Source organism: Vidua macroura, chromosome 4 (genome assembly GCF_024509145.1).
Source record: "Vidua macroura isolate BioBank_ID:100142 chromosome 4, ASM2450914v1, whole genome shotgun sequence".
NCBI lineage: Eukaryota > Metazoa > Chordata > Aves > Passeriformes > Viduidae > Vidua > Vidua macroura.
In genome coordinates, this window is record NC_071574.1 from 56253172 (window position 1) to 56273922 (window position 20751).

Consider the following 20751-nt stretch of genomic DNA (forward strand, 5'->3'; position numbering starts at 1 on the left):
ACAAAAAGTGACTTTGTGGTAGAGGAATATTCAGTGGGCTTTTTTAAACTGACATGTTTAGGTTAGAGAAGAAAAATTAGGTTTTTCACTTGTAAAGGTAGTTATCTCACAGGAGCTATGGCAGCATTACTTCTGGTGATCCAAGGGCATGATCTTAAAGAAAAGCCTATTTGCAAGTGGTCTGTGTTGTGCTTTTGAGTTGTGATGCTTTAATACCAAGTACTTGACAGAGTCAGGAGAGCATCTTGCAGAGAGAAAACAATCTGAGTTCGGTTACCAGTGTTCCACATAAGAACTTTCTAATAAATAAACAACATGTTGATAATGACGATGATGAAAAAAAAATATATTTTATTTTATTTTATTTTATTTTATTTTATTTTATTTTATTTTATTTTATTTTATTTTATTTTATTTTATTTTATTTTATTTTATTTTATTTTATTTTATTTTATTTTATTTTATTTTATTTTATTTTATTTTATTTTATTTTATTTTATTTTATTTTATTGTTGTTATACCCTGAAGAGGGGAGGGGGGGGAAATGGATAAAATGGGTGCTGCCAGTGCTCCCATTTCCTTCAGCCTGTGGACATTTAGCAGGTCCCTCCAATGTTGCCCTAATGTTCCTGGGAGTGATGCTGGGGGTTTGTGCCCCTCTGGGACCTAGCTGTGGAAATTAGGCATTGCAGTACCTGCATTGTGTAGAATCACAATATTTATTTAATATCGTTTTTGGGGGAGAGCATTTTGGGGTGGTACAGCACATTACTTCAAGTCTATATCTGGAGAAATTCAACTGGAATGGAGCTTTTATATAAATATGGGCAAGTGGTTGGTCCTGCAATTGAGATACGTCTGCATTCCATATGAAGGGCGGTGGGGCTGCTGAAATCAGAACGTAGGCTCTGGATTCAAGTGGTCTTTGCCTGCAGGTGCATATGAGGAGTATGAATATAGCTGTCTCCTTCAAGAAAAGAAAATATCTTGTTTCCTTTCCATACCCTGAAGGCATTTGCACAGGGGTGGTGATAATTAATCCCCACATTTCTACTTCATATAAAGAAATCTAGTTGTAATTTTCTCCTAGTGGGACTCCATTTTGTTTTTAAAGATAATTGATAGCTCTGGACTTAAGCATTTCAATTATGGGAGTGTCTCTTGGGGACCAGACTAACAGAGCTTGGAAAAATGTTCTAATGCAAATGCATCATGTGAATTTTTACTGTAAGACAATGCAGGACACCTAAGGATTTGCAAAGCAGTTGAACAGTAAAATATAAGCTGAGAAAGTTCTTCAAATATATAAGGGCATGGGACTGATTGCGAGAAGGTAAGGTGGAACAAGTGATTCACCACTTGGACCACTAATTCATCTTTGGCCCTGGGTTCAGCCAGCTCTAAGTTGAGGAAAAAGAGGCGCTTGCCTTGGACAGTGCATGGAAAAGGCAACAAAATCAACATGACAGCTCTGTCTGTGCCATGCCACGGCAGGTTGGCTCCTTCTGTGCCAGAAGAGGGAAAACTTGGGCTGTCGTTCTTCCCTTTCATGGTCCTTGACTTCAGTTCTCATTTTTCTCTGTCAGGAGTAGGAATACCAACCAGCCTGCATCCTAATCCCTGTACACCTCCTACCCTCCCAGTGCTTCTGTCCAGCCTGTGGCTCCTTATCCTCTTGTGACAAAGCTTGGTTTGTGGGGCCAAGGCTGAGACAGTATCTGCCCCTACTCCTGCATGTTTGTTGACAGGAGGTGCTCAGGGCCTGAGTGGTGTTAATGAGCTCTTCAGCACCTCTGCATCCTTATGTGCAAAAAAGGGTGAATCTGTACCCCTCATTTCTTAAAGAAAATACAATTTTAAGGACATGCTTACTCCAAAATTTGTAATTAAGGAATTAAGTCCTGTTGGAAATCCCTGATGTGCTCACAAGTCAATTTTGTTTGTTTGAAGGTAGAGCCATGATGCATTAGTATTTTTAGATCACTCATATTTTCAGCTGGAGGAAAATATTTTATTTTTTTTTTTGTTAATTGTGCTATGAATAGATCTTAGGCTGATGAGGAGAAATGAGTTGATATGTTGAAATGGTGATCCCTTGTGAGTTCTGGTGTACACCTGGCTGCTCTGAATTGCTTACCAAGCTGGGCTGCTGGAGTGGTGACAGCTTCTGCCAGCTGTGGATCTGTCCCAAAGTTTCCTGGGCTTTTTACGAAGACGTGGCGAGCTGCCACTGCTCCCAGCTCCTTGGGGCTGTGGATTAATAATGCAGCTTAGACCCTGATCTTTCAGTATGAATCACAGTGGGCCCATGTGCTATTCAAATTGTCAGTAAAGAAGCTTCAGAGCATCATCATTCATTAGCTGCTTTCACTCCTTGAGATACAGTCAGCAAAAGTTGTGTATGTACTAATCACAATTAAAGGGAGAGGAGAAGTCACCCAAAGGGAATATGTTGGAGATACTATTAATATTTTGAAAATATTTTCTAAAAGATGGGCTTGATTCTCTTCTGGAATGGATCAACGTACCTGTGCTGATGACAAGAGCTACAGGAAATCCTGAGTCAGGACATCTGCACACTGGCTTCAGGGTTTTCAAGAAGGGATCATAGAAACACAGATAGGTTGGAAGGGACCACCGTGGGTCAGCTGGACCAACCTCTCTGCTCAAGCAGGGCCATCCTAGAGCATATGGAACAGGATTGTGTCCAGACAGTTCTTGAATGTCTCCAGTGACAGAAACTAAACACAGCCTCTCTGAGCAACCTGTTCCAGTACTCTGTCATTCACAGAGTAAAGAAGTGCTTCCTCATGTTCAGGTAGAACGTTTTGGGCATCAGTTTCTACCCACTGCTTCTTGTCCTGTTGCTTGGCTCCACTGAGCAGAGTCTGGCTCCATCCTCCTGCCACTCTCCCTGCAGATAGTGATAGACATTGATGAGCTCCCCTCCCAGTCATCTCTTCTTGAGGCTGAACAGGCCCAGCTCCCTCAGCCTGTCCTCTTAACAGAGATGCTCCAGTCCCTTCAGCATCTTTGTCTCCCTCCTCTGGACCTGCTCCAGGAGCTCCATGTCTCTCTTGTACCAAGGAGCCCAGAACTGGACATAGCACTGCAGATGCCCAGAGAGCCTCACCAGGGCTGAGCAGAGGGTCAGGATCACCTCCCTCAGCCTGCTGTCAAAGCTCTCCCTAACGCACCCCAGGGTACCACTGGCCCTCCTGGCCACAAGGGCACTGCTGGCTCATGGACACTTGGTGTGCACCAGGTCCTTCTTTGCAGAGCTGCTTTCCAGCAGTTTGGCCCCAAGCATGTGCTGGTCCCTGGGATTATTGTTCCCCAGGTGCAGGATCCTGCATTTGCCTTTGTTGATTTTCAGATGGTCCCTTCCTGCCCATCTCTCCAACCTGCCCAGGTCCTTCTGAAGGGCTGTACAACACTCAGGGGGATCAATCTAAAGCTCCTCCCAGCTTTGTGTCATCCATGAACTTGCTGAGGAGGCATCTGGACATTCATCCAGATTTATTTATTTATTTATTTATCCAGATCCATTTAATTCATTAATAAATTAAATAAATAATTTTAAATTATTTTTTTAAAAAAAATTAAATAAATTAAACAGTGATGGGCCCGGTATTGAACACTGGGCTTTCATGACGGGCCTCCAACTAGAGCCTGTGCCACTGATTAGGACCCTCTGGGATCTGCTGTTCAGCCAGCTCTCAAACCACCTCATTGTCCACTCATCCAAGCCACACTTCCTGAGTTTGCCTATGAGAATGATGTGAGAGACAGTGTCAAAAGCCTTGCTGAAGTCAAGGTAGACAATATCCACTGCTCTCCCCTCATTCATGCAAGTAGTTGTTTCATCATGGAGGGCAATCAGGTTGGTCAAGCATGATTTACTTGAGTGAAACCATGCTTGACTACCTCTGATCACTTTTGTGTCATCCATGTGGATACAGATGGCCTCCAGAATGAGGTGCTCCATCTTTTTAGGGATCAAGGCAAGGCTGACTGGCCAGTTGTTCCATGAGTGGGCCAATACTGGGCCCAGTATTGAACCTCATGAAACACCACTCATGACACCACTCATGACTTCTTGCCATTTTTGAAGACTGGGGTGACATTTGCTTTCTAGCAGTCCTCAGACACGTCTCCTGATCTCCACAACTTTTCAAAGATGACCAGGAAGCAGCCTCACTATGATGTCTGCCAGCTCTCCCAGCATTTGTGGATGCATTCTGTCAGGGCCCATGGACTTGTGGATTTCAAACTTTCTTAGGTTTTCTCTAACCCTCAAGTTTCTCAAGTTTTCTTAGGTTTACTCTCTGTAATGACAGAGATTTTAAAATGTTGCATGATTTTTTTAAAGGAAGAAAATTTAAGGATAAATTACAGCATTGCTCCCTCTATGCACCCTAAAGGGATGCCTGTGAATGACAGCATGGACAAGCTTCTGTTACAGCTCAGTCTTTGGCCTCTGTGGATTGCCAACAAGTAACAGGTATTACAGACATAAAATGCTAACTACAGGGTGAGCCCAGCTCCATCAATAGGCAGAATAAGCAAAAGAGAATGAATCATCAGGGGTAGAGGATTTAAATACCTTTGCGTGGGTAAATGATCAACTCATTTCACTGGCCAAAGAGAGAATATCTCTGGAGATATTTTACTGAAGGCAGAAATGCAATTAGATTGTTACACAACTATTACAGTGTTTTCAGGCAGAGAATTATTTTTAGTGCTGTAGAAATATTAAAGTATTACGGCAAAACATGTAACAGCAGAGAAGAACGCAGTTAGAAACTTTCCGTGGTCTTTAAACTCCCAGATTACTCATGTTTGAGGATTGATGTTCTGGCAGTTTACCTCTGTTGAATTCACCCATAAAGAGTGACAACATAAATACCAAATTTTATTTCCTTTCAGAGCTAATGGCATTCTGGATATGCTGGAAATTTCTATTGTCAGAAACACAGAAGTACATGCATTCATTGGCATACTTGTTTCCCTTGCCTCCTTCATCTGAGCGAAAATTTACAGGGATCAAAACATCTCTGGCCCCAGTCTTTATGCTAACATAACAGTGTGATTTGGAAGTGATGCATAACTGCTTCTGCATTAAAAAGGCAAGTTAGCAACAGTCATTATGATTTATTTTCATAAAAGTTTAATAATTGCATTTGCCATGCAGCTTTACATTTGAGATTATCCTCTGGTCCTTTTTCTTACACACTGTAGTTCATTTAGGTAGTCTAAATACCTAGGATCTGCCCCTACAAAGAGAAGCAAATCCTTCTTGTAAGATCCTGCTTGAAGCTAGGGACATGGTGGAGTCAGTTCCAGTGAGCACACAGCACATCCTCTGGCCTTGGCAGGGGTGGAGGGTGCTCGACTCCTCCTGTTCCACTGAGCCTATGTGGTGAGCAGGTTGGATGCCAGTCTGAAATGTGAACTTCTGCAGTGACAGTGCTGAAACCGTGAAAGAGCCTGCATGTGGCCATGGTGTTGCTTCTCCCCAGTGCTGTCAACACCAAGACTCAGACTGCAACAGCAAAGGAGAAAGCTGCTGCTTCAGTGATTATTGCTCAGACATTGATGTACCCAACCATCTCTCCCTCTGCATCTCTCTCAGTACCATTTCTGCTGTATCTAATAATTGTGTTTCTTTATAAACAGTGATTTAGGACAATTAGGAGCAATAGCATAGTTAAACCTTTAAGAGGTTATCTGACAATGTCATTTTCTTGACTAATGTGTTCCTGCTGCCATGTCGTTTGTGAATAGACATGTGTTAGCCAGCTAGTGTGCTTCATCTGTGGTGACTTTGATTTATTTGCTCTGTAAATTGGGACTGAAGCAATAATGGAAAGTGACATTAATTGTTTAACAGAGTCCTCTTTGTCACATCCTCTGCTTTCTCTGGGGTGTTTGAATGTTGAAACTTGTACAAAACTAATTGAAATTGCTCTGATGAGGACCAGTGTCCACTCAACTTCCTGTTCTTGAATGTCAGCGCACTTGAATGTCTGTTTAAAGCATGAGAGTTGAGCAGCTAACAGCAAATATCAGGATTTCTTCTGGCATACTATTATTAAAGAAGGCATTCCCTGTTAGAAATAGCAACACTTCCAGCTTCATTGTCAGTTTTATAAGCTGCAGGGCTCAGCAGTGTGCCCCACCAGCTGGACTTGATGAAAAAGTTCCTGGTGTAGGGCTGGGGCCAGGCAGCCAAACCAGCTCATGGACACCCTAGGCTTGAGGGCTGGCTCTCACACCATTCATCCCACCACCTGTGAGGGACTTGAAATGCCATTGGGAAAAAACACTGGTACACCCTTTCTTGCCCAGTAATGCCTTTTCTTACTATTCTAGAAGTGACACAGTAATTTTCCTCTTTTCCTCTCAGAAAGTGGCTGTGAAAAGCTGGATTTGGAGCGTGGTTTAATTTGGCTCCCTTCTGCCATTTTCATTCTCTACACGCTGAATTATCACAGCTGTGTGCATATGTCTGCTTAGTATGGTGGAAATCACCTGATATCAAAATTTGGATACTTTTTCTCAGTGGCCAAGTGCCTTTTGGCCTTTCAAGTAAATGCTTCTCCTTAGCATTAGCTTGCCTGAGTATTTATTTGTTTCTTGGAGATGATGCTGTAAGCACCAGAACAGTGCTCTGCCTTAGCTTTCTAGCTCAAAGACAGCTTTTATGTTAGAAGCTGTGAGGTGTGATTTGGCAGAGAAGCCTAGCAGGAGCAATTATCTGCGTGGTTTATGATCATCTCTGTTCAGAGTCTGCTAGATAAAAGTATTACTGAAAAAAGTCATGCTAAGGGGATACCCAGATTCATTTGATTATTTTTTTCCAAAGTGTAACTTGCCAATGTTTTGCTGTTGCCTTTTTTAACTTCTTTTTTGGCTTGTTTGTCTTGCTGGTATTATTTGTCTTGCTAGTTCACTTTCTTACTTTGAGATTTGTACTTAGCTGAAATTTTTTCACAGTGGTGACCTGGAACATGATGAGCTACTCTGAAGGTGGTGGAGAAACTCCCATTTTGATATCACTTGAATCAGTGAAATGCTTTTCATTTACTTCAATAGCACTAGGATCAGCCTAGGAGTTCTAGATAATTGATCTGTCAAGATCAATTTCCAATCTCTCTGAAAAATAAATATAATGATTTTTACACAGTTCTATTTCTCAGTTCTAACTCTTGGCACTCAAAAAAACTGTATCTTAATATACAGTAGGGACTATATTTCTTAAAAATCAGGAGGCACTTAAATTTACTCAATTTGACAAAAAGAACTCTTGCTGCTGAAATAAGATATAAATTAACATTACAGGCACATCTGATTAGAAATTAATCTACTTTTTATAATTGCAGTTGGAAATTGATAAATGCATACAATAGTGTATTGAGCACTCAAAAGACACGATTTGAAAGGACAACTTCAAATGCAACCTGCCTAATATGTTTCTTTAAAAGAAACCCAAACAACCTGTCATTTACCATATGAGTGCTGCTGGCTATTCTTACACCAGAATACTCAGGAATAAGAAGCTGATTGGTTTTGGAGCAAGGATTTGCAGATGTGTGGAAGGGAAACCTTTTCTTGCTTACACTGAACCATATATGTGAATGAAGTTTTCCATGTTTTGGTGTCCTGATCAGCTGTCCAATTCTTGTAATTTTGTCAGGTCAATTAGCTGTTGTTCAGTGTTGAATAGCAAAAGAAAGGGAGAGCCTGGGCTGACACCATCATTAGGCTCATCCTGTAATACAATCCCTGAGTGATTACTTATAATTCTTAACACCTGATAAAAAAAAAAATTGTGGAAGAAAAGCAAACTAGCACAAAGTAAACGAGTGCAAAGAGATTTCTTTTGAACAGAAATGGATCATTTTATTGTACCTACTTACATTGTCTGAGATTCTGTTGCAGGTTACTGTTTCAAGGGCCAGTTTAACCACGTGTTTTCTGCTTGTTCACACACAGAGGCATCGTTTTGTTCCTTTTCTCACCTGGTTCCTTTTTTTGTTTCGTCCTCTCCCACAGAAGCTAGATGAAGAGAGCGAGGCAAACTTGCTAGCTGTTCTCACTGAAACACTGGACAGCATCCCTGTGGATGAGGATGGATTGCCTTCATTTGATGCACTGACAGATGGAGATGTGACCAACGAAAATGCCGCTAGCCCCTCCCCAATGCCCGACGGCGCCCCTCCAACTCAGGAGGCAGAAGAGCCGTCTCTAGTAAGAACCCTTCCTACTGTTTAACAGGAATTGGATGTGCCTCTGGCTACCCGCTGCATGGGTATGATGTAGTCACAGTAAGGTCTGGACTTTGCATTTAGACTGGAGAGGAAAATCAAGTAAAGAACTGAAAATTAAGTGGGGGGGAAACCCCTCACCAAATAGCCATAGGATGATTAATATGACAGTCTATTAAAAAGTTGTTGAAAAGGTTGTTTGTGAAACTCTTACGCTAATGGGGCTGACACTTCTGCTTATCATTCTGTTCAGATAAATCGGGGTAATGGTTCTTAATTCATATTTCATTTCTCGGGGCTCTTTTTGTTGTGTATGTTTAGACATCATTTTTGTTGTTCTCTGAAGAAAGGCCCAATGAGTCTGTTGGGATGCAGAGCTGATTTTGTGTCTTTAACATTGATTTGACCAGTAAGCACCAGCTTAGTGCTAACCAGGGCAAAACTGAATCTTGGATGAGGATGTGGGTGAAACATTATATGCATTTTGCTTAGTAAATCTGGTTGGTGATGTGATTCTGTTTCTGCTGAAAGCCTCTTATCACTGGCTTCAGTGGGAACAGAGCCAGATACCTGAATCTTGACACCATATCCATTAGTCTGTTAAAGTTTATGTCTCTGTATAGATCAGAGGCCTCTTCATGTCAAACAGACTACTGAGAATTTCATTTTGCCATGGATTCAGAAATCCAAGATCCCTGTCACTTCTGCTTGCCCCACAGTATACTGCAGTAAAGGGAGCAGAAATGTACTGCCAAGCCAGAAGAAAATGAAATCTGTTTACTCTGAGGAATATCAAGTCTTGCTTTTTGTTTTATTGTACTTTGCTTGCTGAAATTGATACAACTAACTTTAAGTAACTATGCAAAAATGTAGATAAGTCACTTTAATTGATAAAGATGTATAACTTTACTCTTTTCCTTCCACTTCCTTTTCCCTTATGTGTTTGTAGCTTAAGAAGCTCTTGCTGGCTCCAGCCAACACTCAGCTAAATTACAATGAATGCAGTGGTCTCAGCACACAAAACCATGCAAACACTAATCACAGGATCAGAACAAGCCCTGTGGTTGTTAAGGTACAAACTTAATTTTTATAATAAGGAAAAAAAAGAAAGTGTAACAAGGTCTTTTATGCTTTTAGCAATCAAGCAAGCAGTAGATCTGAATGTATTGTATGTGCTTCTAACTAATTTTTAAAAAATATGAGTTGTAGACGGGGTTCCAGAAAATCATCTGAGCTCTTTTATTCTCTGAATATTTTATTTATGCCCCTTCTCTTGGCAGAGTTCAGTTCTAGTCACACCTTCTGTTACTCTTACTTACTTTTCTGACAGAGTAGGATGGGGTGTGATAAAATTTGCTGATGGTCTGGTGTTGTTTATAAATGACTCCAGGATGTGGGACTGCCATTTTCCCAGCTGTCTGAGCTAAGACAAATGACAGTGGATTCTTGGCAAAAGATGTATATTAGACATTGCTTGGATGGAATGGGGGGCTTAGACATAATTCTGTTAGCAGGCAGTATTAAACAATGTTTGTCTTGCCATTCAGTGTAACTGAAAACAAGACATTTAGGGGTACTTAAGAGAGTTGTGAATACTGGGCCCAAGCAATCAGCAGCAAATTAAGGTTTAAACCAGATTTTTTTTTTTGTTCACACTAAAGGCGCTGTAGGGTCTTGTTAGTTACATGTTGCTGAGTAGGAACATTGCAATGTAGGAGAAATGAAATAAAAAGCTGCATAAATGTCATTTAGGAATTTTAAATGTAATTTTCTTTCCTTGTTCTGCAAACAGTTATTCACAGCTCATAGATCTAGTACACTTAGGCTGAACACTTCATTGACAATCTCATCTCTTCAGAAAACCTATATCCATTCTGATAAGGTTCAGCTCACTAATTTTAGCTTTACTTTATTTTATTTTATTTTATTTTATTATTTTATTTTATTTTACCCTGTTTTAAGACTGAGAATTCATGGAGCAATAAAGCGAAGAGCATTTGTCAACAGCAAAAGCCTCAAAGACGTCCCTGCTCTGAACTTCTCAAATATCTGACTACGAATGATGATCCTCCTCAGACCAAACCAGCAGAGAACAGGAACAGCAGCAAAGAGAAATGCACCTCCAAAAGGAAGCCCCATCTGCAGTCTCAGACAAATCATCTGCAGGGTAGGTGTGGGACTGCAGAATTCAGCTTTGGTACCAGCAGTAACGCTGGGAAGCTGAAGTACCATGGCTGGGAATACCCTCAATACTTCTTCTGTTCTTTGGATTAGTATTGGAAATCCAGCATCTCTTCTGTGTAAAGAGAATTTTAAAACAGAATTAGTTAGCTAGATTTAGCATTTAGACATATTTGATCCTTTTATTTTTTGCCCCAAGCCTCAGAAAAGGATCTCAGGAAAAGTTTAACAAATACCACATGGTAATATACCAAGTTAGCTGGAGATACTTATTCACAGAGAACTGTACCACTAAGAAATCATTGTACCCCTAAACAAGTTCAGCAGGCCAGTTCATTAGTGAGCCTCTTTCTCTTTTGCTGGAGTAAAACTGAGGGCATTGTTAACCTGCCACATAGCCCTTAAGAGACAATAAATAGTGCTCTCAGTGCTACAGAGAAAACAATAAATGTGTCATTCCTGTTAAAGCTGGAATGCTGGTTTGTAATTTTATTTTGTAAATAGTTGGAAGTTTAGATACCATCCTGATCTTTCTCTCTCGTTTTTGGATTTTTTATGGTCAAAACTAAACACTTGTGTTGACTTTTAGTATCCCCTGATGTGTAAAGAACGGGTCTGTATTACAAGTAGCTTCTGTGACAGAGATGCAAGAACTTGCAGAAAGCCTCTTCTCTCACTTTCTCTCCCTCTCTTTCCCTGTCTGTTTTCCCATGATAAAAGAAATCTGTAAAAGCTTACGAACCCAAAGGGAGCTTTTTAAAATTACTGCTACTTTAAAATACATCTATGTATTTATGTTGGCCTGGAATCTGGGAGGCTATGTGCCTATCTCAGACACATCAGTGCCAATCCTGGATGCCTCCACTAAAGTCAATGGAAGTTACCTGTCTGCAACAGAGATCAGGATGTGACCCTAAATGTGTTGTTTGGTATTTTCAAAGCAACAGTTGTAAACTGTATGTTCTTTCTTCTTTTCCCCTCCCTCTTTTTTGCATTTCAGCCTCCATCAAATCTGTTTTCTCATTCTGCACTAGGAAGTATAAACAAACTTAATAAAAAGAATCTTCCCTTCCTGTCACTTAATATTGTTCTTGCAGCTGTACATTCTGACATCCTAAGTATGGGTTTTCTCCTTTATGGTCTAAAATTATCTGAACAATATTTCTTGTAAGAAGGAAATCCAACTGCCCCTAAAGCTTCTTTATGCCAACTGCCACTTCTGGATGGCTTCAGCAGTCTGCTTTCACAGCAGAATCCAGACTGAAGTCTCCATGTGAAACCTGGGTCTGTCACTGCAATGTTACTGAAAAACAGAGCTGCCAGAAGTTACAGGGGGCTTTATTAACACTTTTGGATGTTAAGGTGGCAGGTGATAAGGTGCATCATGCATAACATGCTATATGCACGTTATACCCATACAGAGATGTATAGGCACACAAACATACATACAGATTATAAAGTCTTTTTATTCAGATCAGAACTGCTTTCCCCCCCCCCCCCTCCCTGCCCCCAGCTGAGCAATTGTGTAGATTCAGTTCAAAGAGTCAGGGCACACTGGGTTGTGGAAACAGCACGGAGGAGAGGTTAGGAAAGTCCAAAGGGACATATAGCTAACAACTGTGCTTAACAGATGACTGTGATTTTAGTGGTCTTGCAGGCACAGAGAAATTACCTTCTTCTTTAATTTTCCTGTGTTTTAATTTACAGGCTTCTGAAATATTTTTTCAGCAAATTTGTCTCATACACCAATATATAACTTCAATATCGCTGGATTTGCATATAGTGCAAATACAAGAATATAATGCTTTCAGCTTGGACAGTCAATTTATGCAGAATCAACCTTGCAAATTTAACTGATATTTGCAGACCTGCAGTCATTGGTTTATACATTTAATCAAAAATACAAGAAAATTGGACATTCTGTTTTAAAAAATCTATCACAGTCTGAGATTTTCTTTCAAAGTTAGGGAGAGTTCACAAAGGATAAGTCAAATGTTATTTTCCTTTAGGGTTACTGTTGCAAACATATTGCAAACCCACGGGAATGTCCACAAACGCATTCATGCCAAAGATCATCTGTGGGTTTGCACTGAAATTTGCCCATGAGGAAACGTAGTTCTTTTGAACCTGAATGTTTTCAATTTACAGGGACAAGCAACTTGATGTGAACTCTTTTTAATAAAAAAAAACCCCCACACTACAGTAGACCTTGAAACTCTAATAAACAGGCACCATGGAAAATGACAGTGTCTTGGCTAAATATTTACACTATCAATAGCTGTATGTGAGTATGCATCCTTTGCAGAAAGAGTGTTTGGTCAAGCTCTTGCCTAGCAATAAGAAAACTGATGGGTGTTTTGGTATGTGAACTTCTCAGTGGGAGAGCTCAGTGCTATCTGCCTAAAATTAATACATGGGAGTGTGAGATAATGCCTTGGTTCTGTGCCCATCTCTGGCAGATTTGCACTGTGCCTCAGTGCTTCAGAATTTAATATGTGTATACTCTGATGTGGGACTATTCTGTGGGACTAATAAGAACTAGAAAGAGACTTTTTAGAGATGTAAATAGCTCAATAGCTCTTACACGTTCAGCTTCTTTAACCTAAATTGGTTAAGAGTATGCAGATTTTTATTTCAAAAAAAAAAGAAAAAAAAAAAGAGGAAAGCCTTTGTATAAAACTTTATTCCAGAGCCTTACTGCAAGATCTGGTTTTTTTTTTTAAGCCAGTTGTATCTCTAGGTAGCTACAGGCAAACATTAGTATTCCTAGATGTATATAAATTACACACAAAGATGTGTCAGGTTACATTCAGTTTTACTGCACCTGGTGTAATGCACAAATCAGTGGCCGTGCTGGACCAGACAAATAACTCGTTGAGGAGCATCTCCTCACTCCAGCAGTGACTTCTGAGGAAGGTGAACCCGAGGTGAAGCTTCCATTTCTCATATGGGGAGGAGAAGAAACAATATGCAGCTTTTAAGAATTAATTTTTTAAAAACCTTATATTACTTCAGGAATGCTCTAGAGCATATAAAAGTAATCAATTTGCATATAAAATCCCTTAATGTTGATGGGAGCTCCAAGCCTGTAATGAATATGAAATATGCAGTAGTGGCACTCTGGACAAAAGATCTGCAGTGCAGGAGTGTTCAAGGGGAACATTTTGTCTTAAGTAATTAATCTGCAGAAGAGATCCCCTGCTGTTGTTCTTGCTACAATGCTCTCTGTGTTTAAAACATCAATCTAACTTCTGAAAAGTAAAATTTGCAAGTACTATAATTTTTAATTTTGAAGGAATCTTAGTTGTACTACAATATCCTGGTTCTTGGCTTGCTCTGAGAAAATACAATTTTGCATGAGTAAAAGCTGCAAAGACTTACATTTTTATAGCCAGAGCTTTGTTTTTTGCATATGTCAGGATTGTAGTGCTGAGAGCTTCAACCTCATTTTTAACCATCTGTGACTATGTCCGTGGTTTGTCATAGTTTGCAGCATAATTTGCAAAAATTTGGACTACAACTGGTTGGACTCTGGCCTCACAGAAACAACCTATTCTCAGTGCTATAGATAAAATTGTATCTTGTAGAAGTAAAATGAACTGAATATTCATAACGTTCTGTTACTTTGTAGTTATTCTGCTGCTCCTGTTTCCAAATGAAACGTGAACTGTAGTCTAAATTAACACTGAGAGAAGTAACATTCTCGCAGTGTATCCTGTAGAGATCTTCATTGATTTTTAACATGTACCACTCTTCTTCTGAAAGGTTCTTGTCATTTGGGTTGTGTACTGTATTTCAGAGGTACACTAATTGATGTAAATAATTACTGAAATTTAAGTGCCCTTTTGGTACTAGTAAATAAGGAATCGGGATGAGTCTTTATTTATCTATCTGGGATACACTGAAATGGCAATTGAACTATCAGAATTTGGCCCTAACTGACTACCACACAATTCCAATGCCAAAGTATAAAGAAATGTTTACAGTATACTTTACAGAGTGTTTAAATATTGCATAATTGTTTTCTTTTTTCCTTTAGCCAAACCAACAAGTTTATCACTTCCATTGACACCCGAGTCACCAAAGTAAGTACTAAAAAGTGCAAACATTTATAAAAGGGAGGGGGTTTCAGTAGGTTTTGGCTACAGCAACTCCATTTCAGCTTGTTTTTATAAATGTGCCCTGTCTTCCAGTGATCCCAAGGGTTCCCCATTTGAGAACAAGACTATTGAACAAACCTTAAGTGTGGAACTCTCTGGAACTGCAGGTGAGAAATGCAGAATGATGGCTCTTCCTTTAAGCATGGCTTGTGTGTATTTGTTTACTTTAATATACCACAGGTATGCTGAGATCTCACAGAAGTGTCCAGTAGATTCACTTCAGTGCAGTTCAGCATTACTTTTTTATCCAGCTACCTGAGAAGAAATGTGTTCGAAAATATGGCTCCAAACCTACACAAGAGAGCATAATTTCTGAGAATATATGAATGAAGCCACTTATCTGTTATATTTCTCCATTTCCCCATAGATTTGTGTACTGCTGAGCACCATCTTTCAAAGACAAACCCCACAGCACAGTGTAATAGATGTTACAGATGTAAAAGTTATGTCATTCAGTCTGTCTCCAGGCCAGTCTAGGGCTGTACCTGACTGCATGTTTCAGTGCTTTGTCAATTCTTGATTAATACTTCACAAATAACAGCTTTCTCTTCTACTACTGAACAACTAATTGTTCCATGGCTTAGAGGTAATTTTTAAAAGTGATATTCATTTCATATTCCTGCTTTTTCTTTTTCTTCCATTAACACACTTCACACAACCTCCCTTTATCTTCCTCCTCCTTTCTGATCCCTGGATTTGTACCTTTTGAAGATTTGTAGGATTTTTTTTGTCATGTAGTGGTTTAGTTCACACATCACCCATTTAATCACTCATTTAATTCATCTGCTCTCTTTCTGCTGAAGTCAATTCCTTCAGACTCAGATCTGTTTTATGGCATTCCTCTGAACTCTGTTTTGCCTCTGTTTTCTTCAAGTGTCCAGAGCTGAGCACAAAAGAACACATTGAGCTCCACCTGAGCTATTGCCAAGACCATTTTCTTTCTCAATTGTGTAATATTGAAAAATAAGAGATGTACTTGGCATGTGCTTCTCTCAGGATAGCAGTAGGTTGTAAAATATCTGATCTCTGGCATTGAGGGGGAAGTGGTGTATTGCAAAATATGTCTTTGGGTACCACAAATTAGCTTGGTGCTCCTGAAGTCAGTGGCAGCAGGCCCAGGCTGGGTTTAGGTTGGTACACTGGGCTTTCACCTTCCTACAACCATAATTTTACTTTTTCAGAAACTTTTTCACTAGTTCAGCACTAAAACAGGAACACTTTTCCCTGCTGTCTCCTGGAAGCCTGCAGTCTTAATCATTCTTCTCATGGCAAAAGGAAGCGTTCTTCCTATATACATCTTCATTTTGCAAGACCAACATAAACATGGCAGAATTCACTGTATGCAGGAGGATAATCCTGTTCAGTGCCAATGAGTGAAGTGAAGTGAAGTATGGAGAAGCCTCCTCCATCACTACTGGACAGCAAGTCTGCACAAGGGTGCCCATTTGTAAGCACATGGATAAGTCAGTGCTTAGTGCTGCCAACAGAAAGGGGCAGATGAGGTGACTACAGCAGAGTGGTACAAGCAGCCGTTGAAATCACTGAAGGAAGCAGTGTTTTCTCCCAGCCAAAAAGTCAGCAGCCTGCTTTTCCCATCAGCTGACTAGACAGAAATTGGGAGTCAGTCTGACCCCTGGATAGTCCTCTAGTATTGCGTGCATAGTGCAACAGGAATGATCTTGGTATTACCAAATTCATTCCGCTCCATCAGCTGTGCACAGAGGAGGAAACAAAACAGCTCTGTAGTTGCTTGGACAACATAATCAGCAGAACTGGTGCATTAAAAAAAAGCAACAGAAGCTGGGAAACAGCACAACTGGCCACATATGTAAACAGGAATGCTCTACTACTGTAGCAGCATCTGGCTACAGTGACGATCGTGATCCAGGGAGGCTGCAATGGCACAGGGAAAATAGGCAAGATGGGTCTCTGTTGTTTAGCAGGGGAGTCCATTTTATTCCCCCGTGCCAGGGGGAGCAGGGGGGCAGAGGCCTGGGAGCCTGGGCAAAGCCCAGAGAGCCAGGAGCCGAGAGAGAGAGCAGAAGCAGACCCAGGGCTGTGGGGTTTTATCACCTGTCCCATGGGAGGAGTTTTAAGATCAGATTACAGCCTCTTCGGAACGCCGAGGCTCCACATACTATGATTCTGTGATTTCTTTTCCCGTCTGGAAGTAAAAGAAGTTAGCTAGGAAATAACCTGATGATATTCAGGAAGAATAAGATTGGGAGTGTTGTGTGGCCAGAGAGCTGGGCAGTGTTACCAAGCAGTGTACATAATGGTGGCTCTTGGACTCCATGTTGCACTTGCTCTGGTCTTCACAATGCCTGGTGAGGAGCTTTCAGGAGATCATGCGGTAGCTCTTTTAATCTCTGCCTGCATATACACATAGTTTTTATTTTCATATTCATGTATGTATGTAAACCTATAAAAAGATTCATGTCTTGGTTTTTAAGTAATTTGTACTGCAGTAGTTTTGTGTCCTAAGTCTGCCTGTGCTGGAAGCAAAGTACGTAATAGAAACAGCCTGGAGTACTGAAGAACTTTCAGCATATGTGTGTGTGTAAATCATGGCAGAATTGGGACCCACTTCAGTTTAAAAAACAACCAAAAATAAAACAAGGAAAAAAGTAGTGGCAGTAGTGATTAATAATACCTTGAAGTTCTGTAGTGAGAACCCTGGCAACTCCAAATTATATCCAGATAACCGTATTGCTCATTGTCCTTATATAGGGCAGCTTGCACCATACAAGCACTATTTATTATAATTTAAATAGGAGTTACCTTGATCTCACTACTGAATTGAAAAGACCATTAGCAGTGCTGCTTGCACTATTGAAGCACAAAGTATTTTAATATAAATAGCAACTCCCTTGATCTCTCTGCTGAAAACAACATTGCTTCCCTCACTGATGAATTAACTATAGACCAGAAAAATAAATAAATAAAAACATTTCCCACATGAGCCATCAATCTTCGTCACACACACATTTTGGATTCATGTATCTGAAGTCAAACTGAAACCATTCTCTTGCCAGTGCTATATCTTGCTTTACAACAAATTTGTTAGTAGTCATGAGTGTAACTTTGTCCTCCCTAAAACTGTCAAAACATCGATTTGTCAAATTACAAGGAACAAATATTCTTTGAAGTGTTTTCATGCCACACATAATTCTTTCAATACACTTTAAGTGTCCTAAGTCCATTGCTGTATAAGGTCCTATCTCTTGAAGCTGATTATTCTAGTGTTATTCTAAGGAAGCTGGACCAGAACATCATGGTATGGAGGGAGTCCTAGGTGATGATAATGTAGTGAATGGAATTCCTGTGTCAGATGAGTCTTCTGAGTAAGAGACTCGGAAGAGGTGCATCTCTATTTCCAGATGCATTGCCAGTGCCTTGCTAAGAGGCCATGGGCTTGAACCTCTACAGTGTCCTCCAGAAATCTGGGATGGTTCTGTGTCACCTCTTTCCTCTTTGTTACCAGTCAGAATGGGGGGGAGGGGGTGGCGGGGATGGATGGGACTGCAAACACAGGGGCTGGAATGATGACTCACCTTCAGTGTTTCTCATGGCACTCAAGGGCTCCTCAGTGATTGTTTTAGACTTTTGGTTGTCTTAGACAAACTTCTGAATGCCAGATGTTAGACAGCATGGCTTCTAAGAAATTTCTCTCTGTTCCCTGTGTCTTAAATCTTCACACCTAAATATTCAAAGCCACCATTTAAGTACATTAAGTCGGTTTATGTGCCTATGGCTCGATCAGTAACTAGAAGACTATTTCCACCCTCTTGGTGAAAAGTCTCTCATTTGATACAGATCCCTATAATTTATTGTAGTGTAAAACTCCTCACTGGTCTTGGGGGAAAAGTTTGATTTTTCTGAAAAGATGGCGGAAAAAGCTGTATTTTCTGTCATCGGAAAAGCTGATGTACACAATCAGGTTGAAGAGTGATTTGGAATTTGTGACCATCATTGAGGATACTAATACCCTGCTATTTGCCCACCTGTAGATTTGTGTTACTTCTTACTTGTCAGAGCAAATACTTAAAATCTGTCATCTAAGAACTTCTTTGACCTCAAAATGATTTCTGATAAAATGAGATGTGAGATGGAGAGAGTTGTCCAGAGGGAATAAAATCTAGTGAGTTATTTGATGTTTTTAGGCATCTGTGTTTATTCTCTCCAGTACTAACAGCAGGATTAAACTGAATATTCAACAAGCAGGTAGTTTTTTATTATATGATGACTATTTAATTTTATTACATTTTCCTAGCTTCTGCAATCTAGTGCCATACAAATGCTCTTCTTCTACTGAATTGAGCTATTATCTTGTGGTCATTTTTTAAAGTGGCCTTAAATAATGCTTCCCTTGACAATCCATTTTCAAACTCAAAAGGTATGAAAGAATTCATTTTCAAAGACTCTCAAAAGCCCAGTGCACATGTAGAAAGGTTCCAGGACTGCATTCCCCAAAATACACTAATTATCAGCCCACTCAAAACACAGCAAGCATCATCAAACATTTGAATGCTGAGTTACTGTAGAGATTTAGAAATATCTGTGTCTATGTAAAACACTATTGAAAATCAGTCCTAAGAAGTTCAGATGTCACTTCGAATGCAAAGGCACTCCCTTAATTTCTGCTTATCAACCTAGCTGAGCTAAATGAGTTACACTGCAAGTTTTCTTTAAAGTGGAGTTTTGGAATGTATTGAAATTAGTTTTACCCTCCCAGAGTTTCTGGAAAGAAGTTGCTTGGCCAAGGTGGCAGACTTGGCACATATGCAAACACCTTTTGTTGCACAGACACAGGGAGGATGGTGCTGCTTTGGCAGCAGTGCTGGCAATTTGATATATGCTGTTTTCTAGCACAGGATCATGGAGTGAGTTTGTAGTGTATAGGCAGAGCAAGGCAAAGTGCAAACGTACCATTTAACAAAGCTATTCAATTAAGGAAAAGTCCCTACAAAGAAAATGGTTTTATAGCATGTCATGAAAAAATACTTGCCTTTTACTTTAAAAAGAAAAAAGACTGTTTAAAGGGGTTGATTGTAGAGTATGTACCACTTCTAACAGATTTGCTGTGCAGAAGTACATAAGTGTGAGTGATGTAGAGGTACTTGTTTATTATAGAGCACATTTCAATGCAGTAATCATAAATATTGCTAAGGTTGTGCTCTGTTGAAATATGACCTACATACTCTTGATTGTTTGTGTTACGTGATTTGTCTGACACCCATTACATTCTGGGTAATGGCAGCCATTTGTTGCTGTGCACAGCAGGCTCTTTTGACAAAAGAAAATAGGCGGCAATAAAAAAGCTATAGTCTGAATTACATTCTGCACAGCGCTGCACTGCTGAGAGTTTGTGCAAGTGTGTTAACAATGCTCTGAACTGCCTCTTGTCAGCCTTCAGCCTGTAATGGCCATCTGTCCTTCCATAAATCTGTCAAAACCTGCTAAGTTCAAGAGAGAGTACAGAATATACCTTGTACTGTCAATGCCTAAATGTACACATTGGGGAGAAATCAGTGTGTGTGAAATAATCCAGTGGTTATAGAATATTGTAATGCCGTTGATGTGGGATCATGGCCCTCGGTGAAGATTACCAGGGATTAGAGTGAAGATGAACAAGTGTGCAGCCAACTGGTTTTCTCAGCATTCACAGTTTGGAGATGGGTCAGGGAGCACTCTGGAGGTGGACTTGGAGTGGTGACATGTGTTCAAAACTTCACTCCCTCCTCCATCCCCCAGTGCAGGTTTGTTCAAAAGTTAAATGAACATTTTCCATCCTTTATCTGTTTCTATTTGCCTGTGCACTTCCTGCTTCTGCTAAAATCCAGGAAAAAAGCCAGAATGCCACGAGGAAGCCCTTTCTTAGGCTGTCCCAGCCCTGTTCTGCCAGCAAGGGAAGTGCCAGTAAATTTAGCTCAAGCTGTACTTTCATGAGGGTTTTTTTTGGTACTCACCCCCCCTTCCCCTCCTTTTCTGAAGATTATTGGGCTCCTTGTCAGGTTTCTGGAAATGTTACACTATATGTTTTACTTGCTTATTTCCAGGACAAACTTTAAAGAAGTGGAATTTGAAATAAGATTTTATTTTGAATATTGGATTATCTCTGGGGTTTCTTTGCCTAAAAT

The 20751-nt window shown here is 40.2% G+C and overlaps 1 protein-coding gene across 1 annotated transcript in view; it reads left to right on the top strand.

Moving 5' to 3' along the window:
- Window positions 1–20751, top strand: part of PPARGC1A (PPARG coactivator 1 alpha) — a 65000-nt gene that overhangs the window by 26829 nt on the left and 17420 nt on the right. The window contains exons 3-7 of the mRNA XM_053976394.1: window positions 8059–8253; window positions 9220–9342; window positions 10233–10437; window positions 14491–14536; window positions 14645–14718. Coding sequence (XP_053832369.1) covers window positions 8059–8253; window positions 9220–9342; window positions 10233–10437; window positions 14491–14536; window positions 14645–14718 — 643 coding nt within the window. The remainder of the gene's footprint in view (window positions 1–8058; window positions 8254–9219; window positions 9343–10232; window positions 10438–14490; window positions 14537–14644; window positions 14719–20751) is intronic.